The sequence below is a fragment of the Hyperolius riggenbachi genome, chromosome 2 (genome assembly GCF_040937935.1).
Source record: "Hyperolius riggenbachi isolate aHypRig1 chromosome 2, aHypRig1.pri, whole genome shotgun sequence".
NCBI classification, from domain to species: Eukaryota; Metazoa; Chordata; class Amphibia; order Anura; family Hyperoliidae; genus Hyperolius; species Hyperolius riggenbachi.
The window spans coordinates 480,811,424-480,830,175 of NC_090647.1; the positions used below are offsets into that span (position 1 = coordinate 480,811,424).

Consider the following 18,752-nt stretch of genomic DNA (forward strand, 5'->3'; position numbering starts at 1 on the left):
GGACAGCACCCTCTCCACCTGCCCGCTCTCGTCAGCCAATCACAATGCTTTGTGTTGTAGAGGGGGCTATGATTGGAGAAATGTTCCCTGTGAGGAGTTTGTATGTTCTCCCCCGTGTCTGTGTGGGTTTCCTCCAGGCGCTCCGGTTTCCTCCCACTCCCCAAAAACATACAGATAAGTTAATTGGCTTCCCCCTAAAAAAATGGCTCTAGACTACAATACATACACTACACCATACATACATACATACATACATACATACACATATGATTATGACTAGATTGTGATCTCCTCCCAGGGACAGTGTCAAGACAATATACTCTGTACAGCGCTGCGTAATATGTCGGCGCTATATAAATACTTAAATAAGTGAGGTTTCCTGCTGGGTCCCCTAAACTAGACTAGTGCTGCATCAACTAGGAATTGTTTGCCTCTTTTTAGCCACCCCTTATGGGATGCTTTAAAGTTTTTTTTGTTTTTTTTAATCTGACATTTCATACATGTGGCCAGACTGCTAATGCCGCATCATTGATCAGTGATTCTAAATTCCTTTGGTTTTGCTTGCTCTTCATTTTTTTTCTTACCGGATACTGATTCTGGGCTGGTGCACACCGAGCGGCTTTTTGGGCGTTTTCAGATCCGCTTGCGGCTGCGGATCTGCTTGGTCAATGTATCTGAGGGCTGGTGCACACCGAGCGGCTTTTTGGGCGTTTTCAGATCCGCTTGCGGCTGCGGATCTGCTTGGTCAATGTATCTGAGGGCTGGTGCACACCGAGCGGCTTTTTGGGCGTTTTCAGATCCGCTTGCGGCTGCGGATCTGCTTGGTCAATGTATCTCAATGGGGTGGTGCACACCAGAGCGGCAGGCGTTTTGCAGAAACGAAAAATGCCTGGGTGAGGCATTTTTTGGATTTCGGATGCGTTTCTGCCTCAATGTTAAGTATAGGAAAAACGCAAACCGCTCTGAAAAACGCCTGTTCAGAGCGGTTTTGCAGGCGGTTTTGTTACAGAAGCTGTTCAGTAACAGCTTTACTGTAACAATATATGAAATCTACTATACTGAAAACCGCAGCAGCAATCCGCAAAACGCTAGCAAAACGCCATAGAAAAATAAAAAAAAGCGTTTAAAAATCTGCTAGCATTTTGCGGATCTGCTAGCGGGTTTTGGTGTGCACCAGCCCTCAATGGGGTGGTGCACACCAGAGCGGCAGGCGTTTTGCAGAAACGAAAAATGCCTGGGTGAGGCATTTTTTGGATTTCGGATGCATTTCTGCCTCAATGTTAAGTATAGGAAAAACGCAAACCGCTCTGAAAAACGGCACTTCAGAGCGGTTTTGCAGGCGTTTTTGTTACAGAAGCTGTTCAGTAACAGCTTTACTGTAACAATATATGAAATCTACTATACTGAAAACCGCAGCAGCAATCCGCAAAACGCTAGCAAAACGCCTCATAAAAATAAAAAAAAGCGTTTAAAAATCTGCTAGCATTTTGCGGATCTGCTAGCGGGTTTTGGTGTGCACCAGCCCTCTGAGTCAGTGAAGCAAGGGGCCTATTCATTAGGGTATGTGATTAGGGATGTCCAAGTGTCTGCAGAGAGGCTATCAAAAGTCATCCAGTTTAGCTGGACTAGGTTAACTAACATGGTGTCTGTTATAATGGTGCATACATTAATCCAATTTTGATTGGCTAATGACTGGCCAATTTGAATACTCCCATGTAGTATGAGGGCCAACAGATTTTGAATACTATGAATTTGTGTAGGTAAGCACCAGGTGCGTCGCTAGCCCTATTTTGGGGGGGGCACGTGCCCCCAATCTGTCCTGGGGTGCCACGGATCTCCTCCCCAGGGGTGCCCGGCACTGCCCGCTGTCCCCTCCTGGCCGCTGCCTCCCCGGCCGCCGCATCCCCCCCCGGCTGACCCCGCGGCCAGAGCTTCAGACCTCGATCAGCGGGCGACCAGACGCAGCGGGCGCTAGGACCTAGCGTACACCGCGCCTGTCACTCACTACCTAACGGGGGGTCCCTGTCACTCACTAGTTATCGGGGGTCCCTGTCACTCACTAGCTATCGGGGGTCCCTGTCACTCACTAGCTATCGGGGGTCCCTGTCACTCACTAGCTATCGGGGGTCCCTGTCACTCACTAGCTATCGGGGGTCCCTGTCACTCACTAGCTATCGGGGGTCCCTGTCACTCACTAACTGGGGTCTCTGCCACTCACTAACTGGGGTCCCTGTCACTATCGGGGGTCCCTGTCACTCTCTATCGGGGGTCCCTGTCACTCACTATCGGGGGTCCCTGTCACTCACTAGCTATCGGGGGTCCCTGTCACTCACTATCGGGGGTCCCTGTCACTCACTAGCTAACTGGGGTCCCTGTCGCTCACTAACTGGGGTCCCTGTCACTCACTAACGGGGGTCCCTGTCACTCACTAACGGGGGTCCCTGTCGCTCTCTATCGGGGGTCCCTGTCACTCTCTATCGGGGGTCCCTGTCACTCACTAACTGGGGTCCCTGTCACTCTCTATCGGGGGTCCCTGTCACTCTATCGGGGGTCCCTGTCACTCACTAACTGGGGTCCCTGTCACTCTCTATCGGGGGTCCCTGTCACTCACTATTGGGGGTCCCTGTCACTCACTAGCTGACAGGGGTCCCTGTCACTCACTAACTGGGGTCCCTGTCACTCACTAACTGGGGTCCCTGTCACTCACTATCGGGGGTCCCTGTCACTCACTAGCTAACTGGGGTCCCTGTCACTCACTAGCTAACTGGGGTCCCTGTCACTCACTAACTGGGGTCCCTGTCACTCACTAACTGGGGTCCCTGTCACTCACTAACTGGGGTCCCTGTCACTCACTAACTGGGGACCCTGTCACTCACTAACTGGGGACCCTGTCACTCACTAACTGGGGACCCTGTCACTCACTAACTGGGGACCCTGTCACTCACTAACTGGGGACCCTGTCACTCACTAACTGGGGTCCCTGTCACTCACTAACGGGGGTCCCTGTCACTCTCTATCGGGGGTCCCTGTCACTCACTATCGGGGGTCCCTGTCACTCACTATCGGGGGTCCCTGTCACTCACTAACTGGGGTCCCTGTCACTCTCTATCGGGGGTCCCTGTCACTCACTAACTGGGGTCCCTGTCACTCTCTATCGGGGGTCCCTGTCACTCTCTATCGGGGGTCCCTGTCACTCTCTATCGGGGGTCCCTGTCACTCTCTATCGGGGGTCCCTGTCACTCACTAACTGGGGTCCCTGTCACTCTCTATCGGGGGTCCCTGTCACTCTCTATCGGGGGTCCCTGTCACTCACTAACTGGGGTCCCTGTCACTCTCTATCGGGGGTCCCTGTCACTCTCTATCGGGGGTCCCTGTCACTATCGGGGGTCCCTGTCACTCTCTATCGGGGGTCCCTGTCACTCTCTATCGGGGGTCCTTGTCACTCACTATTGGGAGTCCCTGTCACTCACTAGCTAACAGGGGTCCCTGTCACTCACTAACTGGGGTCTCTGTCACGCACTATCGGGGGTCCCTGTCACTCACTATCTAACTGGGGTCCCTGTCACTATCTAACTGGGGTCCCTGTCACTATCTAACGGGGGTCCCTGTCACTCACTATCGGGTGTCCCTGTCACTCACTATCAGGGGTCCCTGTCACTCACTAACTGGGGTCCCTGTCACTCACTACCTAACTGGAGGCGCCTGTCACTCACTAGCTAACCTGGGGGTCCCTGTCACTCACTACCTAACTTGGGGGGCTACCATATTAAGGGGGCATTTTGCCTATTTATGTGAAATGCTGTCCATTTATTTGCCTCATGACTGCTGAATTTGTCTTGTTGGGGGCCTTATGATTTGTTGGGGGCGTTACGATTGCTGAATTTGTCATGTCGGGGGCGTCACGATTGCTGAATTTGTCTTGTCGGGGGCGTCACGATTGCTGAATTTGTCTTGTCGGGGGCGTCACGATTGCTGAATTTGTCTTGTCGGGGCCTCACGATTGCTGAATTTGTCTTGTTGGGGGCCTCATGATTGCTAAATTTGTTTTGTTGGGGGTCACATGATTGCTAACTGCGAGACTATGGGAAAAGCTGAATCCTTATCATATGAGACAATAGCATTAAACCTACTTTTTTAGCTTTTTTAAACAGAAAATCAAACTGGGAGGTTCTAAAAAATTGAATACATTTTTCAGGAGTAGGATGGATGAAATTGTTTATCTTCACAGTTTATTTTCTGATTTTTCTCTGGATGCTATCAAGAGAAAAACGCAGAAAAAAACGCAGCATGCAGTAACGATTAAAAATCGTAATCGCATGTCAAAATCGATTAAAAATCAGAATCGCATGTAGTGTGCAAAAAAGCTTGTCCTTGTGAAAACCGTGTACAGCCTTTCAACTGCTATAACCAGTCATTAACGTATCACAGTAAAAGACGCATTGGCCATTGCTATCATCTTCCTAATTCTCGCGGCTGTCTATTGTTAGAGCTGCATGCTTTATATTCAGACAGCAGCAAGCTGAAGGTATGGGAACAGTTTTCATGCATTATTTACAGTGTGTATGTAAATGTAATAGTTTATGTGTCACTGCAGTGTATGGAATATACAGCAGTTTTGTATTTGGTTGCAGGTCGGATTGCTGCTCTCAGCATGCTGAACCAACACATACCTGTGAACTCTGTGCCCTTCTTCTGGACGTCTCTCCTGGGCAAGAACATTCGCTATGCAGGTAAGCATGTGTGCTCCAAGCTGGCCTCACTGACTTGAAACCTGCCCTTCTGTAAGCGCTAGTTTTCTGTCTGTAAGGCTGATTCACTGGTCATTGCCGTTTCTGAGTCATTCACCTGGAACAAGTATGTAGATTAGGCCTGGTTCACATTAGCGTTTTTTTCCAGATCGGAACCGGAACGTATACTGTACAAACGGAACGGATGTGAATGGATCCAATGTTAACCTATGGATCCATTCACGTGTCCGTTGGTATGGATACGTTCCGGTCCCCGGATCTAAAAATTGCTGCAGGCCCTAATTTTCCGGACCGTTCTGCCCAGCGGAACGGATCAGGACAAAAAATACTGCAGCATTGGGGCAATGGAAAACGGAACGTTTCTTCACACTGGTGAAGAAACGGACCGTACCACGGGGGATGGGGGCATGGGCCGATGCGAACGGGAGGGTGAGGGAGGGGTGCAGCAGCCGGGCAGCGGGTGGGTGAGGGAGGGTGTATACATACCTAATCTTCCGGTGGTAGCAGCTGTCGTCTTCTTCTGCACGCTGTGTACTCACAGCGGAAGAAGAGGAAGCCTCTACCTCCAGCTGCTACTGAAGATTAGGTATGTATTTTCTGAGTGAAAGCGGATCTGATCAATCATTGATCAGATCCGTTTTCACTATGTGAACTGAGCCACAGACAGAGCCATCCGGATCCTCTCACTGGATCCTTTTGGCTCAAAACGCAGATGTGAACCGGGCCTTAAAGCAGACCTGAACTCAGAACTTCCTCTCTGCTTTAAAAGATAAGCAAGAGCATAATAAAGAAAATAATTTATTTGTTACATTTGATACAAATTCTACAATAAATCTGCAGTGTCTACTTCCTATTTAATGGAAGCAGACATCGGGTTAACATCCTGTGTTTACACATTAGCAGCTTTGCCAAGGCAGGGGAGATTCCTGAGCTGACACAGCTGAGAGATCAAATTATGGTGGTTAGTCTCAGATGAGGGGGAATTAGACAGGCTAAACTATCTAAATACATACTGGGTGCATTTCACTCTTTCTTCTGTCCTGTGCAATAGTTTAGGTCCACTTTAACAATGATAGAACTCCTGATGTAGTAAGTGTTCCAGGTGAATCATTTCACAGTGATTCGTTCAGGTAGTATTGATTGTAATGGGTAATTTTGCTTGTGTAAAATGTTAGCATAATTTTCACAATTAGGTTTCTGATAGTAATTAGGATTTTGTGGGTAATCTTGATTTCGCGTAAATTTTGATGTAATTTTTGCAAGTTATGCAAAACGATGCTCAAGGAAATGTATTTTTGCCTAACTTGTGAAAGTATGTTTCCGGTAAGCGTGCCATGTGTCTGCTAAGTAGTGTCTATTCAGCAAATATGCCCATTTTGTTTTAGCCTCAATTTTTGCACATGTGAGAATATTTGCAAAAATATATGGGCGCGAGAAAACACATTTTTGCTCAAATGCACTGAAGTCTATGGGCTTGAGAAAGTTATATTTTCATGAAATTACAAGTCAATGTGAAATTACACATCACGACTATAATTATGTGCAAAATAAAATTAATAATAAAATAATAACATAAATAATAGAATAAAATTTTCTCAATAGTTTGAAATTTCACATTGTGATTTTGGGTCATTTTTGCAAATTTTTCAGCAAAATGACTGTGAAATTCAAGCTCATCACTGTGTCGGCAGAAAAAACAACAAAGTTTTTTTTTATGGTTTTTTTTTTAATGACTAACTAGTTAAGTTAGTCATGAAGCTAATTTTCAGGGAACTAGCCCCCTTCTTCAGGCATATTATCATCTTATTCCTATCATATCATGGTATTCATCACTAGTAATCGGCATTCTAGCATAAATTTAGCATTGTTTGGACTAGTTCATGTTACAAAATAAAATCGTTAAGGACTTAGTGATTGCAATTTTGCAATGGGATTTGCAGAGCGATATTTAAAGGAATGTATGTTTTTGCCCATTCCTTTAAGAAAAATCACTCTAAAAATGGAACACGCAGAACGTTTTTGATTTTCTGAGTGCTGTGAAAAGGAGTGGAGGCAGCGCAGTGAAGGGGAAGGGGGGACATCTCCCCCACCCTTCCCTTACCTTGGGGCTCCCCCTCCTTTGCTCCCCCCTCCGGAATTTTGAATTGTCGGCGGCTGGCAGCGGGAGGAGACTTACCGTTGCTCTCCCAACCGCAGGAGGGAGTTCTGTGTGCAGCAGCTAGTCTGGTCTTGAGTAGAACAAACTAGTTGCGAGCAACGCTCCCTCGCGGCATGCAGAGCAGCAGTAAGTCCCTGCCCACTGCCAGCCGCCGACAATTCAAAATTCCGGAGAGGCTAGCAAGGGAGGGGGAGCCCCAAGGTGAGAGACCTGGCTACCTATTCTGGGGACACCTATAGACTGGGCTAAATATACTGGGAACACCTATAGTCCTGGCTATACTAGGGACACCTATAAACCTAGCTACTTATTCTGGGAGCACCTATAGACCTGGCTATACTGGGGACACCTATAAACCTAGCTACCTATTCTGGGAGCACCTATAGACCTGGCTACCTATTCTGGGGACACCTACAGACCTGGCTATCTAAACTGGGCACACCTACAGTGCATATACCTTGCTACCTATTCTGGGGACAACTATAGGCCTGGCTTCTTATACTGGTGACACCTATAGATCTGGCTACCTAGACTGGGGACACCTATAGACCTGGCTATCTATACTGGGAACACCTATAGACCTGGTTACTTTCACTGGTGATACCTATAGACCTGGTTAGCTATCCTGGGGGCACCTATTTTGGGGGAACTGGTGCCAGATTAACTGTATTTTGGGGAACAGCTGCCAGATTATGTGTATGTTGGGGAAACCGCTGCTTCCAGATTACATGTTTTTTGGGTGACCCGCTGCCAGATTATGCGTATGTTGGGGGAACCGCTGCTGCCAGATTACATCTATTTTGTGCGAACCACTGCCATATTATCTGTATTTTGGAGGAACCTCTTCCAAATTGTGTGGATATTTGGTGAAATGCTGTTAGATGACATGTATTTTGGAAGATCTATAACTATGGCAGAGCTAAAACTTCCCCGGCAGACCTTTTACACCACTGCTAAGGTCATGTGTATTTGACCCCACCCATGATCACGCCCACATTCTGTTGTGTGACCACACCCATTTTTCGGCGTGCCACGATACGGGCAGCGCAGGGGTTTTTATCAGTATAAACTATTTGTTGTCAGTAAATTATTATATCTTTGTAAAAATGCCAACATGAAAGGTTGGCAACACTGGTATGGGGCCCCATAATCTCCTATTGGCCGGGGGCCCCATGACTTGTCAGTCCGCCCCTGCGCATACCTCTGTCCCTGGGACTTCATAAGACGTACTGAGGGCCGTAGATATAGGTGCAGCAAGTAGTTAAAGGTCCACTCCAGTGAAAAAGTAAGCAGTTAAAATCTGACAGAATGGAAAGGTTTTGGAGCAGTCCATCTCCTGATGAAGGATTCTCAGGGTATTCTTTGATTACAGAAGCATTTCCTGAAAGGCAGTTTAAATGCCAAAATAGTAAGATACCAGCCAGTCACCCTACTAACTTGCACACTATTTTGGCAGTTAGATTTAGCAAAGAAAACCCTGAGAATCCCTCATGATAAGATTGACTAGTCCAAAACCTGACGGTTCTGTCAGATTTTAACTGCTTACTTTTTTCGCTGGAGTGGTCCTTTTAATGGAAAAATATCGATAAAAAGTTTTTGTTTTTTTAAATACTCTGTATTTATGCACATTTCAGCACAGGAAAACTGACAAGTATGCTCCCTGCCTTTATGTTTTCAAGAGGCCTTTGTATTGAACACAGCCAGTGCTGCTGGTGGCTGGGGGGTGTAATGGTTAAGGGCTCTGCCTCTGACACAGGAGACCAGGGTTCGAATCTCGGCTCTGTCTGTTCAGTAAGCCAGCACCTATTCAGTAGGAGACCTTAGGCAAGTCTCCCTAACACTGCTACTGCCTATAGAGTGCGTCCTAGTGGCTGCAGCTCTGGCGCTTTGAGTCTGCCAGGAGAAAAGCGCAATATAAATGTTCTGTGTTTGTTTGTTTGTTTGTTTGTTTGTTGCTGAGGGTAGTAAAGTGCACAGCTGCAAGTGATTCACTAAAGGTTTACTTCAAATACGTTTAGACCTACACAAACCCTTTTAAATTAGAGGCAAACCTGTATGACTCTTATGCACTCCATGATTCAGAAGCCCTGATGTGCTGTGATGGCCCCATAGTACTTTGTCCTGTGCTGACCACTGACAAGATGAGAGGCACACATATAAAGAATACTGGCACGTTCCTTGTTTCTATGAGTGATTAGTGACTGCACTACAGAGATTCTAATAAAGAAGTTACTCAGAATACTATTCCTTTATGTTTGTAGCTCACAGACCAGGATGCAGTCATTTTTAAATTTATTTATTTTTTTTGTTTTTGTTTTTTTCTTCATTGTTGAATTAGATTAAAGAGACACTGAAGCGAAAAAAAAAATATGATATAATGAATTGGTTGTGTACTATGAATAATTACTAGAAAATTAGCAGCAAAGAAAATATTCTCATACTTTTATTTTCAGGTATATAGTGTTTTTTCTAACATTGCATTATCCTATAATATGTGCAGATTACACAACACTCAGCATTCAAAATGAGTCTTTCAGAGCAGTCTGTGAAGTAATGAACTCTCCTCTGGCAGAGGAAAAGTAAACAGTTCAATTACAGTTGAGATAATAAAAGTCAGATAACAGCCCTCTCCACAACTAACTTAACCACTTGAGGACCTAGGGCTTTCTACCCCTTAAGGACCGGCCACTTTTTTTCCATTCAGACCACTGCAGCTTTCACGGTTTATTGCTCGCTCATACAACCTACCACCTAAATGAATTTTGGCTCCTTTTCTTGTCACTAATAAAGCTTTCTTTTAGTGCTATTTGATTGCTCCTGCGATTTTTACTTTTTATTATATTCAGCAAAAAAGACATGAATTTTGGCAAAAAAATGATTTTTTTAACTTTCTGTGCTGACAGTTTTCAAATAAAGTAAAATTTCTGTATACATGCAGCGCGAAAAATGTGGACAAACATGTTTTTGATAAAAAAAAACCCATTCAGTGTATATTTATTGGTTTGGGTAAAAGTTATAGCGTTTACAAACTATGGTGCAAAAAGTGAATTTTCCCATTTTCAAGCATCTCTGACTTTTCTGACCCTCTGTCATGTTTCATGAGGGGCTAGAATTCCAGGATAGTATAAATACCCCCCAAATGACCCCATTTTGGAAAGAAGACATCCCAAAGTATTCACTGAGAGGCATAGTGAGTTCATAGAAGATATTATTTTTTGTCACAAGTAAGCGGAAAATGACACTTTGTGAAAAAAAAAAAAAAAAAAAAAAAAAGTTTCCATTTCTTCTAACTTGCGACAAAAAAAAATGAAATCTGCCACGGACTCACCATGCTCCTCTCTGAATACCTTGAAGTGTCTACTTTCCAAAATGGGGTCATTTGTGGGGTGTGTTTACTGTCCTGACATTTTGGGGGGTGCTAAATTGTAAGCACCCCTGTAAAGCCTGAAGGTGCTCATTGGACTTTGGACCCCTTAGCGCAGTTAGGGTGCAAAAAAGTGCCACACATGTGGTATTGCCGTACTCAGGAGAAGTAGTATAATGTGTTTTGGGGTGTATTTTTACACATACCCATGCTGGGTGGGAGAAATATCTCTGTAAATGACAATTTGTTAATTTTTTTTACACACAATTGTCCATTTACAGAGATCTTTCTCCCACTCAGCATGGGTATGTGTAAAAATACACCACAAAACACATTATACTACTTCTCCTGAGTACGGCGATACCACATGTGTGGCACTTTTTTGCACCCTAACTGCGCTAAAGGGCCCAAAGTCCAATGAGTACCTTTAGAATTTCACAGGTCATTTTGAGAAATTTCGTTTCAAGACTACTCCTCACGGTTTAGGGCCCCTAAAATGCCAGGGCAGTATAGGAACCCCACAAATGACCCCATTTTAGAAAGAAGACACCCCAAGGTATTCCGTTAGGAGTATAGTGAGTTCATAGAAGATTTTATTTTTTTGTCAAAAGTTAGCGGAAATTGATTTTAATTGTGTTTTTTCACAAAGTGTCATTTTCCGCTAACTTTTGACAAAAAATAAAATCTTCTATGAACTCACCATACTCCTAACGGAATACCTTGGGGTGTCTTCTTTCTAAAATGGGGTCATTTGTGGGGTTCCTATACTGCCCTGGCATTTTAGGGGCCCTAAACCGTGAGGAGTAGTCTTGAAACGAAATTTCTCAAAATGACCTGTGAAATTCTAAAGGTACTCATTGGACTTTGGGCCCTTTAGCGCAGTTAGGGTGCAAAAAAGTGCCACACATGTGGTATCGCCGTACTCGGGAGAAGTAGTACAATGTGTTTTGGGGTGTATTTTTACACATACCCATGCTGGGTGGGAGAAATACCTCTGTAAATGGACAATTGTGTGTAAAAAAATCAAAAGATTGTCATTTACAGAGGTATTTCTCCCACCCAGCATGGGTATGTGTAAAAATACACCCCAAAACACATTATACTACTTCTCCCGAGTACGGCGATACCACATGTGTGGCACTTTTTTGCACCCTAACTGCACTAAGGGGCCCAAAGTCCAATGAGTACCTTTAGGATTTCACAGGTCATTTTTGTTTCAAGACTACTCCTCACGGTTTAGGGCCCCTAAAATGCCAGGGCAGTATAGGAACCCCACTAATGACCCCATTTTAGAAAGAAGACACCCCAAGGTATTCCGTTAGGAGTATGGTGAGTTCATAGAAGTTTTTATTTTTTTGTCACAAGTTAGCGGAAATTGATTTTAATAGTTTTTTTTCACAAAGTGTCATTTTCCGCTAACTTGTGACAAAAAATAAAATCTTCTATGAACTCACCATACTCCGTACGGAATACCTTTGGGTGTCTTCTTTCTAGAATGGGGTCATTTGTGGGGTTCCTATACTGCCCTGGCATTTTAGGGGCCCTAAACCGTGAGGAGTAGTCTTGAAACCAAATGTCGCAAAATGACCTGTGAAATCCTAAAGGTACTCATTGGACTTTGGGCCCCTTAGCGTACTTAGGGTGTAAAAAAGTGTCACACATGTGGTACCGCCGTACTCAGGAGAAGTAGTATAATGCGTTTTGGGGTGTATTTTTACACATACCCATGCTAAGTGGGAGAAATATCTCTGTAAATGACAATTGTTTGATTTTTTTACACACAATTGTCCATTTACATAGAAATTTCTCCCATCCAGCATGGGTATGTGTAAAAATACACCCCAAAACACATTATACTACTTCTCCTAAGTACAGCGGTACCACATGTGTGACAATTTTTTGCAGCCTAGGTGCGCTAAGGGGCCCAACGTCCTATTCACAGGTCATTTTGAAGCATTTGTTTTCTAGACTACTCCTCGCGGTTTAGGGCCCCTAAAATGCCAGGGCAGTATAGGAACCCCACAAGTGACCCCATTTTAGAAAGAAGACACCCCAAGGTATTCCGTTAGGTGTATGGCGAGTTCATAGAAGATTTTATTTTTTGTCACAAGTTAGTGAAAAATGACACTTTGTGAAAAAAAACCAATAAAAATTAATTTCCGCTAACTTTTGACAAAAAATAAAATCTTCTATGAACTCGTCATACACCTAACAGAATACCTTGGGGTGTCTTTTTTTCTAAAATGGGGTCACTTGTGGGGTTCCTATACCGCCCTGGCATTTTACAGGCCCAAAACCGTGAGTAGTCTGGAAACCAAATGTCTCAAAATGACTGTTCAGGGGTATAAGCATCTGCAAATTTTGATGACAGGTGGTCTATGAGGGGGCGAATTTTGTGGAACCGGTCATAAGCAGGGTGGCCTTTTAGATGACAGGTTGTATTGGGCCTGATCTGATGGATAGGAGTGCTAGGGGGGTGACAGGAGGTGATTGATGGGTGTCTCAGGGGGTGGTTAGAGGGGAAAATAGATGCAATCAATGCACTGGGGAGGTGATCGGAAGGGGGTCTGAGGGGGATCTGAGGGATTGGCCGAGTGATCAGGAGCCCACACGGGGCAAATTGGGGCCTGATCTGATGGGTAGGTGTGCTAGGGGGTGACAGGAGGTGATTGATGGGTGTCTCAAGGTGTGATTAGAGGGGGGAATAGATGCAAGCAATGCACTGGCGAGGTGATCAGGGCTGGGGTCTGAGGGCATTCTGAGGGTGTGGGCGGGTGATTGAGTGCCCTAGGGGCAGATAGGGGTCTAATCTGATAGGTAGCAGTGACAGGGGGTGATTGATGGGTAATTAGTGGGTGTTTAGGGTAGAGAATAGATGGAAACACTGCGCTTGGGTGGTGATCTGATGTCGGATCTGCGGGCGATCTATTGGTGTGGGTGGGTGATCAGTTTGCCCGCAAGGGGCAGGTTAGGGGCTGATTGATGGGTGGCAGTGACAGCGGGTGATTGATGGGTGGAAGTGACAGGGGGTGATTGATGGGTGGCAGTGACAGGGGGTGATTGATGGGTGATTGATAGGTGATTGACAGGTAATCAGTGGGTTATTACAGGGGAGAACAGATGTAAATATTGCACTGGCGAATTGATAAGGGGGGGTCTGAGGGCAATCTGAGCGTGTAGGCGGGCGATTGGGTGCCCGCAAGGGGCAGATTAGGGTCTGATCTGATGGGTAACAGTGACAGGTGGTGATAGGTGGTGATAGGGGGTGATTGATGGGTAATTAGTGGGTGTTTAGAGGAGAGAATAGATGTAAACGCTGCGCTTGGGTGGTGATCTGATGTCGGATCTGCGGGCGATCTATTGGTGTGGGTGGGTGATCAGATTGCCCGCAAGGGGCAGGTTAGGGGCTGATTGTTGGGTGGCAGTGACGGGGTGATTGATGGGTGATAGGTGATTGGCAGGTGATTGACAGGTGATCAGTGGGTTATTACAGGGAAGGACAGATGTAATTAATGCACTGGCGAATTGATAAGGGGGGGGGGGGGGTCTGAGGGCAATCTGAGCGTGTGGGCGGGTGATTGGGTGCCCGCAAGGGGCAGATTAGGGTCTGATCTGATAGGTAACAGTGACAGGTGGTGATAGGGGGTGATTGATGGGTGATTGATGGGTAATTAGTGGGTGTTTAGAGAAGATAACAGATGTAAACAATACATTTGGGAGGTAATCTGACGGCGGGTTTGCGGGCGATCTAATGGTGTGGGTGGGTGATCAGATTGCCCGCAAGGGGCAGGTTAGGGGCTGATTGATGGGTGGCAGTGACAGGGGGTGACGGGGGTGATTGATGGGTGATAGGTGATTGGCAGGTGATTGACAGGTGATCAGTGGGTTATTACAGGGAAGAACAGATGTAATTAATGCACTGGTGAATTGATAAGGGGGGGTCAGAGGGCAATCTGAGCGTGTGGGCGGGTGATTGGGTGCCCGCAAGGGGCAGATTAGGGTCTGATCTGATAGGTAAAAGTGACAGGTGGTGATGGGGGTGATTGATGGGTGATTGATGGGTAATTAGTGGGTGTTTAGAGGAGAGAATAGATGTAAACAATGGATTTGGGAGGTGATCTGATGTCGGATCTGCGGGCGATCTATTGGTGTGGGGGGGTGATCAGATTGCCCGCAAGGGGCAGGTTAGGGGCTGGCTGATGGGTGGCAGTGACAGGGGGTGATTGACGGGTGATTGATGGGTGATTGACAGGTGATTGACAGGTGATTGACAGGTGATCAGGGGGATAGATGCATACAGTAAACAGGGGGGGTGGTCTGGGGGGGGGGGGGTCTGGGGAGAATCTGAGGGGTGGGGGGTGATCAGGAGGGGGCAGGGAGCAGGGTGGGGGATAAAAAAAAAATAGCGTTGACAGATAGTGACAGGGAGTGATTGATGGGTGATTAGGGGGGTGATTGGGTGCAAACAGGGGTCTGGGGGGTGGGCAGGGGGGGGTCTGATGGGTGCTGTGGGCGATCTGAGGCAGGGGGGGGGGGAAAATCAGTGTGCTTGGTGCAGACTAGGGTGGCTGCAGCCTGCCCTGGTGGTCCCTCGGACACTGGGACCACCAGGGCAGGAGGCAGCCTGTATAATACACTTTGTAAACATTACAAAGTGTATTATACACTTTGTATGCGGCGATCGCGGGGTTAACATCCCGCCGGCGCTTCCGTATAGCCGGCGGGATGTTGCGGCGGGTGAGCGGCGCCAGGCGGAGGCGGAGGATCGCGTCACTGATGACGCGATCGCTCCGCCCATGCCCCTACAAGGACCGCCGCCAATTGTCAATGCGGCGGTCCTTGCTGGGTGCACTTCCCGGCCGCCAATTGTACATACGCCGGTCGGGAAGTGGTTAAGCAGCGTACACACGCCGGACTTTAGGCAACGACGGGTCCGTCGTTGCCTCCCGCTGGGTGGGCGTGCCAGCGACAGTCCGGCGTGTGTACGCTCTGTCGTCAGACTGATACGGCTGTTTCTAAACGATCCGCCGGGCGGATCGATCAGAAACAGCCGTATCAGTCTGACGACAGAGCGTACACACGCCGGACTGTCGCTGGCACGCCCACCCAGCGGGAGGCAGCGACGGACCCGTCGTTGCCTAAAGTCCGGCGTGTGTACGGACCTTTAGTCGGAGAGCTTAATAGCTTTTTTGCATAGAGATAACAACTGGAGTTTCTCAACTCTTCCTGTACTGGAAACAATTAGACTGATGTATCTGATCTTAATGTTTTATTTCTTAAGGTCCGTACACACGCCGGACTTTAGGCAACGACGGGTCCATCGTTGCCTCCCGCTGGGTGGGCGTGCCAGCGACAGTCCGGCGTGTGTACGCTCTGTCGTCAGACTGATACGGCTGTTTCTGAGCGATCCGCCGGGCGGATCGCTCAGAAACAGCCGTATCAGTCTGACGACAGAGCGTACACACGCCGGACTGTCACTGGCACGCCCACCCAGCGGGAGGCAACGACGGACCCGTCGTTGCCTAAAGTCCGGCGTGTGTACGCTGCTTTAGTTGTACTACACATACAAATCATAATATCATAATTTTTTTTTCGCTTCAGTGTCTCTTTAAATTTGAATAGACCCAGCCGGTCTATGCATTATGTCCTTTGTGTCCCTGCCTGTATTTGCAATGTGTCTTTTGTGTCCTTGCATTATGTCTGGCACTGGTACACACTGATTTGTATCTGGTCGTTATAATCTAAGCTTGCTTAATGCTGGGAATACATAGTTTATTTTTTAGGTGATTAGATGGGTCAATAGATAATTTCCGACATGTCCGATCTCCCTTTCGATCCTTTGGCCGCTCGATGTCTGATAGAAGTGAATGGAAAAAGATAAGAAAAACAAGCGGAAGAGAATGGACTGCAGAATCGAGCAGCAAAAACGATCGAGAGGTGAAACGCGCGGCAGAAACGAACCGAGTATTCCCAGCATTAGACACCAAGGCCCATATGCAATTCACTTTTTCACCTGAGTTTTCTCCTAGGAGATAATTTTTCATTTTCTATTAAATTAACTTTCCAGCACTCAGCAATTGAAAAGATACCAAAAATGAGGTAAAAGAGTACTATCAAAACTATTTTAAATATTTTCTTGCTTGCTTGGGGTTTACAAGGCATTTTATTTACAATTACAAGTTTAAAAATCTTACCTAGGAGAAAACTCAGGAGAAAAAAGAATTGCATATGGGCCCAAGTGATGTTTTCATTGTGCTATTTTTATTATTGCATATTTCTAAGATTTTCATGAGATGAAAATATTTGTCTGCAGTAACAGTGATATGGAGGATTCATGTAAGATCTTTATGTCCCTTTTATAAAACCCGTCCGATACATTGGGCCCCAAGGTAATGCCAATAGTCACAATATTGGTACTGTATTGTAATCGATATTCTGCTAGTGCCTTACAAAGATACTTTCATCGAGTTTTTGGAACTATTCCCCATCGTCTCTGAACAAAGCTCTTCTGATTCCTAGCCCTAACCTCCCCACAAACGCCTTCCCCATATAACCCCCTTCCCCTAACATTACTTCCTTCCTGATGGCTATCCCTAAGCTCTCCCCAATACAAGCCCTTTCTAAATCACCCAACGGTAACCACCTAATACTAACCTATAACTCTAACTTGTCCCTATCACCTAATATTAACCCTTGTAAAACTACACCTAACCCTAACATGCGACCCTACCCCATACTCTCATTCCATAGATGCAGGGCCGGCGCTACCATTAAGGCAAAGGAGGCAGCTGCCCCAGGGCCCCAGAGCTTGTAGGGGCCCCCAGTGGCTACAAGAGGAAATTTTTTTTTTTCAAATCGGCCTTATAGTTTTTGAGAAAATCGATTTTAAAGTTTCAAAGGAAAAAAAAATACACATTTCAAAACCTGCCGACTTTAATGGTTAATAGCAAATCCACCTTAAATGCTAGAAACCCTAAATTTGCAGGATATGTTAAGGAGATCATTAGGAATAAGAGGAAAAACTATTTTTCAAAAAGACCTTATAGTTTTTGAGAAAATCGATTTTAAAGTTTTGAAGGAAAAAAGTATACTTTTAAATGCGGTAAATGTCACTTTTAGTAGCAAACCTAACGGTAGTGTAATTGTGAATGCATCAAACGAAAGTGCAATAAATTTCCTAATGGGGTTTCCAGGGGGTCTATACGCAGCCGCAGCGCTTTGGCCAGGGATCGCTATACAGCTGCATTTTAGTTGTATGAAGATCCCTGGCATTTTTTTCCTATTTTCCCAATTTTTTTTATGTTTAGAGTGTGGGAATTTAAAAAAAATAAAAAATTATGTGGGGTCCCCCCTCCTGAAACTTTTTAACCCCTTGTCCCCCATGCAGGCTGGGATAGCCAGAATGTGGAGCTCCGACCGATTGGGACTTCACACCCTGACAATACCAGCTGCAAAAAAGGTCCCCTAATGCCGATTTTTGTTCCGGGGTATATGTTGGGGGGGCCCCCCAGGTTTATTTTGCCCTGGGGCCCCATTGTTGCTTAAACCGGCCCTGCATAGATGTACTTCTCCGGTGGTTAGTTCAGGCACCGTCATACGGTTATGGTGTAGGTGATGGAGGTGCCTAATTTCAAACGGAAGCGCAGTGCTCAAATTACTTGTTTTGTTGAATGCTGCTTTTTAATAAGAGTAAATGACCAATGGTGCCCATAAACGGTACAATTTTTAATTATTTTATTTTTTTTATCAGAGAAATTCGATTGATTCCTTTTTAGTCGAATAGTTTTTAGAATTATTTTTGAGGTACCATACGTTCGTTTATCCAATAGTATTTTCTTATACATTCTACCATACACTATACAATTTCACAAACAATCACCCAGATTCTTCCAATATGTCCAATCAGATTTCTATTGAAAAAAAACAGAATAATTGTTCATTTCTTCTTGATAAAAAAAAAGATTATTTTCGATTTTCCGCTCTACTCTATTATTTTCGTCGAATAAACGGGAAAATCAAATGTTTTAATTGAACAGTGTATGGGCACCATAAGGCTGTCTTTTCTACTTTGTTACCGTACTTTCCATAGACATTTCTGTACCTTTTTTTTTCTTTCCAGGATTTGGAGAGGGCTATACAGAAATTGTGATGAAAGGATCATTAGAAGAACTGAAGTTCCTAGCTTTTTATTTGAAGTAAGCCGGTGAAAAATGTCTGTTACAATATCCTAAATTTGGCCATACACTTAGATCCCTCTCCGATCAGATTTGATGATCTGATGGTTGAATCTATGTCACTGCCACACACTAGGTATAGATTTCTAATACACCTAGTTTTTGAATGCCTGGCCATCTGTGTTTCATAAAGTGATCGGGGTCTAAAGGAGAAGTGCAGTGAAGCGAAGCCATGTTCACTTCTGACATCTAATAATATTGAGCTTGTCTGTACAGTTTCCAACCAGCGATGTTGCTTGAGGGATCGG

The 18,752-nt window shown here is 45.6% G+C and overlaps 1 protein-coding gene across 3 annotated transcripts in view; it reads left to right on the forward strand.

Moving 5' to 3' along the window:
• LOC137544906 (apoptosis-inducing factor 3-like) overlaps positions 1 to 18,752 on the forward strand; it is a 234,219-nt gene that overhangs the window by 202,398 nt on the left and 13,069 nt on the right. For all 3 annotated transcript variants that reach the window (XM_068266005.1, XM_068266006.1, XM_068266004.1), the window contains 2 exons: positions 4,632 to 4,730; positions 18,390 to 18,465. In XM_068266005.1, the coding sequence (XP_068122106.1) occupies positions 4,632 to 4,730; positions 18,390 to 18,465 (175 nt within the window). The remainder of the gene's footprint in view (positions 1 to 4,631; positions 4,731 to 18,389; positions 18,466 to 18,752) is intronic.